Source organism: Brassica oleracea, chromosome C9 (genome assembly GCF_000695525.1).
Source record: "Brassica oleracea var. oleracea cultivar TO1000 chromosome C9, BOL, whole genome shotgun sequence".
NCBI lineage: Eukaryota > Viridiplantae > Streptophyta > Magnoliopsida > Brassicales > Brassicaceae > Brassica > Brassica oleracea.
In genome coordinates, this window is record NC_027756.1 from 27,266,444 (window position 1) to 27,271,416 (window position 4,973).

Here is a 4,973-nt window from a genome sequence, read left to right on the forward strand (position 1 = left end):
CCGGTCTGCGGTGGTTGTCGTGTGCGGTCGTCGGATTGTTTCTGGGCTGGGCCGTCTATGACCTGCGCCTAGAACTCTCTGGTAGTCGCTATTTCTTTCTCTTCACGTTTCTCGTCGCTCTTGTGCTGTTACATCACATATGCTCAGTGTGATGCCTTCTCCTTTCCGTTTCTTCGGGGTTCTCAACGGTCTCCTCCGTTGATGTCTCTCCGACGAGGCTTTATAGAGCTCCCATCGGTTCTCGGTGTGAGCGCGAGGCAAGGTTTCAAACCTCCGTTTGAGTCTCGGAGCTCTATTTCCTTGAAGGAGACTCGCGTGTGATGATTGGCCATCCCAGCTCCATTTTCAGGTCGCTTCTATCTCTATATTATAGGTTTGGGCGAGCGGCTCAGGATGTGGCTCTCATCGCTCCCTGTCTTCTTGCATCTGCTCGCATTATGTTCTGAAGCCGAGCATAATAATTGTGATTTTGGTGGTCTTGGGACGTCAAGCCAGATTGGCGCTCTAGTGTGCTTGATACAAGTGGAGGTTCTTAGCTCGGGTCTCAGGCTCTTCTACCGGTGGTGGTTGGTGGCTTGTGATTCCTTCAGCCTGTCTATGAAAAGCTGCGTGTGGTCGGTGTCGATCTTTTGGAGTAGCGCTTTGGGCAAGCCGATTTCTACCGAGCGTGGCCTCATATTTTATCAAAGGCTCCGAACCCATTTGGCAATGCTGCAGTATCGGCCAGTCTATCCTTCCGCTAGTGTTTTGTGTGCTTGTGTTTATATGTTAATGTTATGTCTTTTGATCCTCTAATGTTGCTTCTTCTTTCTTCGGTCTTTTCTGCTACTAGTATTCTTTGTAATTTCTGTCAAAAACTTAAAACTTTGGTATAAAACTTAACATTTACGCCAAAAAAAATCTAAACAAGTATAATATTATAATAAAAATTATTATGATTTATTATTTATAAATTATAGCAATTTATATATTATAATATAGAATCTTACGTAAATAAAATACTATGAATTTTATCATTTTTATATAATAATATTTAATATTATATATTATATATTTAGTTTATTATTATATTTTTTAAACGCCTAAACTATTTAACTAATAGTGACGTCCAATTAATCGTTTTAGACGGTTTTAGGTGTTAGACGTTGAGTCATCGTCACCTAGCACCTAGCACTTTTCTTTAACTCTGGGAATAGTTTTTTTTCATTGTATTTTAAATTTTTTTTTATCAATACTGTATTTTAAGTTAGTTATTATATATGAACGTGTACATATACTTTTCCTCGTCATAAGGCCGATCCCTGCTTATCAAAACAACTTAACAATATTATTTTATGAAAAGAAGTTAAAAGAACACGAGTTAGCAATAGCGTCGACGTGTGTTCGAGAGATCACGAGATGTAACAATAAAAAGCTGCTTACTTTGCTTTACCTAACATCTCCATCTCAATTTCTACATATTCTTTCCGTAGTTTAGTTAGTCTCTTGTTTACTCATGTCGAAATGTGTCTCAGCTTCTCCTACCTCCCAAGCATTCATATTTACCCTCACGTATATATTGAATCCGATATTCTATGGTATATTCCAGAAACAATAATCAATCATAGATGTCTACTTTTATAGCAAAGAGTCTCGGGTCCATTGTCTCTATTGTAGCAAGATTTTTCTCTTTCCGACGCCGTCCTAAGTCTAATACAAGACCCACCACACATATCAGCTACTTCAGGATGTCTAAGAAGCGCCCACTTTCTTTGCAGGTTATTTTCTCTCTTTGAAATCAAGCCCATTGTTGCCTCTAACGCAATCGCAATATAGGCACTGGCTTTTTTTTCCTTTTTCAATTCGTTTCGGCTTCATTTCGAAATTTTGTACGGAGTTAGAATCAAAATACTTTCCATTCAGTTTGGTTTGGAATGATAATAATGATGAAATAAAAAATATACATTATAATGATACTTTTGCCATATGGTGGTATATATCGTAAATAAACATATAACAATGGTTGGTTCTAGCTAGAATTGTTGTACTATTTCAGTAATAATTGTAGAACCAATAGGACACATAAAAGGCGAGACCAGATGTCCACGGTGTTTGCTGGATCATTTAATTTGTTTAGCTTTCGATGAATTTGTTTTATTTGAGTATATGCAGAACGGATTAGCTTACTTTTGTTAAATGTGCTCCATTAAATGACAATTCCAATGCCCTACCTGGTTTCTATATATTCTGTTAATCCGTTTGACAGAAATTCTAGTTTTCATGTATACATCCAAAGTTTCTCATACGAAACCTAAAGCTTTGTGTTGGTCCTTCGCGTAGACGGTTGATCTCAAGGTCAGGATGTGTTGCACTGGTTGTGTCAGGATCGTTAGGAAGGCAATCTCAAAACTCCGGGGTAACAAAATAAACCCACAAGCATAAAGCCACCCATTTAAAAAAAAAAACATAAAACCACTCTATGATGTTATATTATTAATTTATAAAAATATGAACTCTTACATTTTATTGAATTTAGAGAAATATTAAATTATGTTGTGTTTATTTGGATCAAGAAATTAATCCAGAATTAAATTTTATTAATTTATCAGATATTCATTAATTGATGTTACACTGTACATAATCAGTTAATAATCTCTCTTGTTAAAGACAAGGTTATATTTAATGAAATTGGTTGAAATCACAGGAGTTGATTCAGTAGAGGTGGAGAGAGAGATGGGAAGAGTGAGAGTGGTGGGATACGTCGACAGAAACAAAGTGCTCAAAGCCGTGAGACGAGCCGGGAAGAGAGCTGAGTTTTGGCCATACCCTGAGCCTCCACTTTACTTCACATCTACTCAAAACTATTTTGTTGATCCCTCAAAAGAGTTTAAAGAGAGTTATAACTATTACAGACATGGTTACAATGGTACGGAACAACATGGTAATATCCCTGTAGGTAGTCGTGGAGACGACAGGGTTAGTAATATGTTTAATGACGATAACGTCAATGCATGCAGTGTCATGTAGCTGCTTAAAAACGACTGAAAACTTGACGCAAAACTAAATACTAATAGAATAAAACATGAGAAGTTCTTTTTTTTTTCTAATTTGTATTGCAACATTTTATGATGTGTAAAACAAAATTACTGTTGTCAGAAAAATCGAAGATTTAATGTGGAGTGTATACAATGTTGACATGAAGTGATAAATAACAAGAGAAGAGAGTTCAAAAGAGTTTAAGAGAGTTCAAGAAACTTAAAATAAACAGTAACTCCGTGAATAGTAACTTCAATTATTTTGGTTGCTCTAGAAAAATAAACCTACTAATAATCTTTTAGCCACCGATATAAAAATTAAGGAAATCATTTCTTTCCTTCTCTTTCTTGTTTTTCATGTTCTTCAGTTTCAAGCAAGTAAACCTCTCTAAATCGTTCTCTAAGTGTTGAACCGATGAATAAGGTGGGAGTTTCTCCATTGGAAAGCAAAACCTGTACTACAACCTGGATATGTATGTACTCTAGAAAAATCAGTTAATTTCCACGTCAACAGAATCCAACGATCTCAATCAGTACATGTACACATGAGCTGTCCAGATACATACACCAACACTTAATTAATTCACATTCAATACGCCAACTAAAAAAATACAGTTTTCAAATACATTGACCAATTGACATTTAGTCAAAAGTAACCAAATATAAGTTGTCAGTTACTATTGGCTTACTCGTCTACCAGAGATTAATACGTGGCTTTTATGTTGAAAAAAATAATAGTTATTAAAAACATTTACTTTAAAATTAGTTGAAATTTTTTTTTTGTAAATGAAAAAAGTATCTCATGCCAATTAGAGTAAAGGGGGTATATTTTGTTTGGTTATTCTGGAGGTTGAAGGTTTTTGGGAGGTTTAGCGCTCTTGGTAGGGGTTAGAGGCTGATTGGTTTTTGTGATCCAGATGGTATGTCATCTTTGAACTTCTGTAGATGTATGTTGGTTTCGTTTATATATAAATTTCAATTTGAGGAAAAAAAAATTAGTTGAACAAGGCATCGAAACCAAGCTAGAGCAACCACTATACCACTCAATCACTATTTATGTAAAATTATAGTTTTGTAAGGGCATATATTAAGAATATTTATGTAATACCAATTTAGAAAGAATTACATTTCATTTAAAAATGTATCAGGTAAAATTTATTCTGGTACAATTCATTTTATTTTAAATTTCATAATATTATATAAATTTTTGATAATTTTGAACCGAGTTAACTTATTTTGTATATATTAAAAACAAATTTTGACATGTATATATAGGAAATGAACATGTAAATAATAAAAATATCTTATGTTAGTTGGTGATATATATTTCGTAAATTTTTGTTAGAATTCAATCATATAGTTAATATTCGAAATACATGTATCATTAACGAAAAAAAGAAATAGAAATTCACTACAAGAAAACGTTTCCATAACAACGAAGATTTACGACGAATATATTTCCTCGTAAATTTACATGGTGTTTACAACGCAGTTACGAGGAGACCAAATTTCGTCGTAAACTCCATGTAAATTTACGAGGAAATATTTTCTTCGTAAAGTCCATGTAAGTTTACGACGAAAGTACGTGGAATGAGAAATACGTCATAATCGTTACATCGACATTACAACGAAACATGTTACCGTTATATTTAGGTGAAAACGTGTATTCAATGTGCTTTAATTTACCTAATTTCGTCGTAAAGTCGTTGTAAATATTATGTTAAAACCATGTAAAATCCATGTAAAACATTCCTTGTAAAATCATTGTTATATTTCAACTACCCAACTCGAAAATTTCTCTATATATATGTCATTTCCCACAACTCTCTTCCTCACAACACACAAACGGAAAAAAAAATCAAAAAAAAAATTCAAAAAAAAATCTAAGAAAAAAATGGCCGGTGGCGGTAGTATTTACGAGTTACGGAGTTGGATGTATTTGCACAAAGATTCCGACGG

At 34.1% G+C, this 4,973-nt stretch overlaps 1 protein-coding gene across 1 annotated transcript; it reads left to right on the forward strand.

The window, feature by feature from the left end:
- The first annotated feature begins 1,458 nt into the window (after positions 1–1,458).
- LOC106317457 (heavy metal-associated isoprenylated plant protein 26) lies at positions 1,459–3,060 on the forward strand. Its single transcript, XM_013755271.1, has 3 exons — positions 1,459–1,757; positions 2,320–2,395; positions 2,684–3,060. The coding sequence occupies exons 1-3, from the start codon at positions 1,608–1,610 to the stop codon at positions 3,004–3,006; spliced, it is 549 nt and encodes a 182-aa protein (XP_013610725.1). The 5' UTR covers positions 1,459–1,607; the 3' UTR covers positions 3,007–3,060.
- The last annotated feature ends 1,913 nt before the right edge of the window (positions 3,061–4,973 follow it).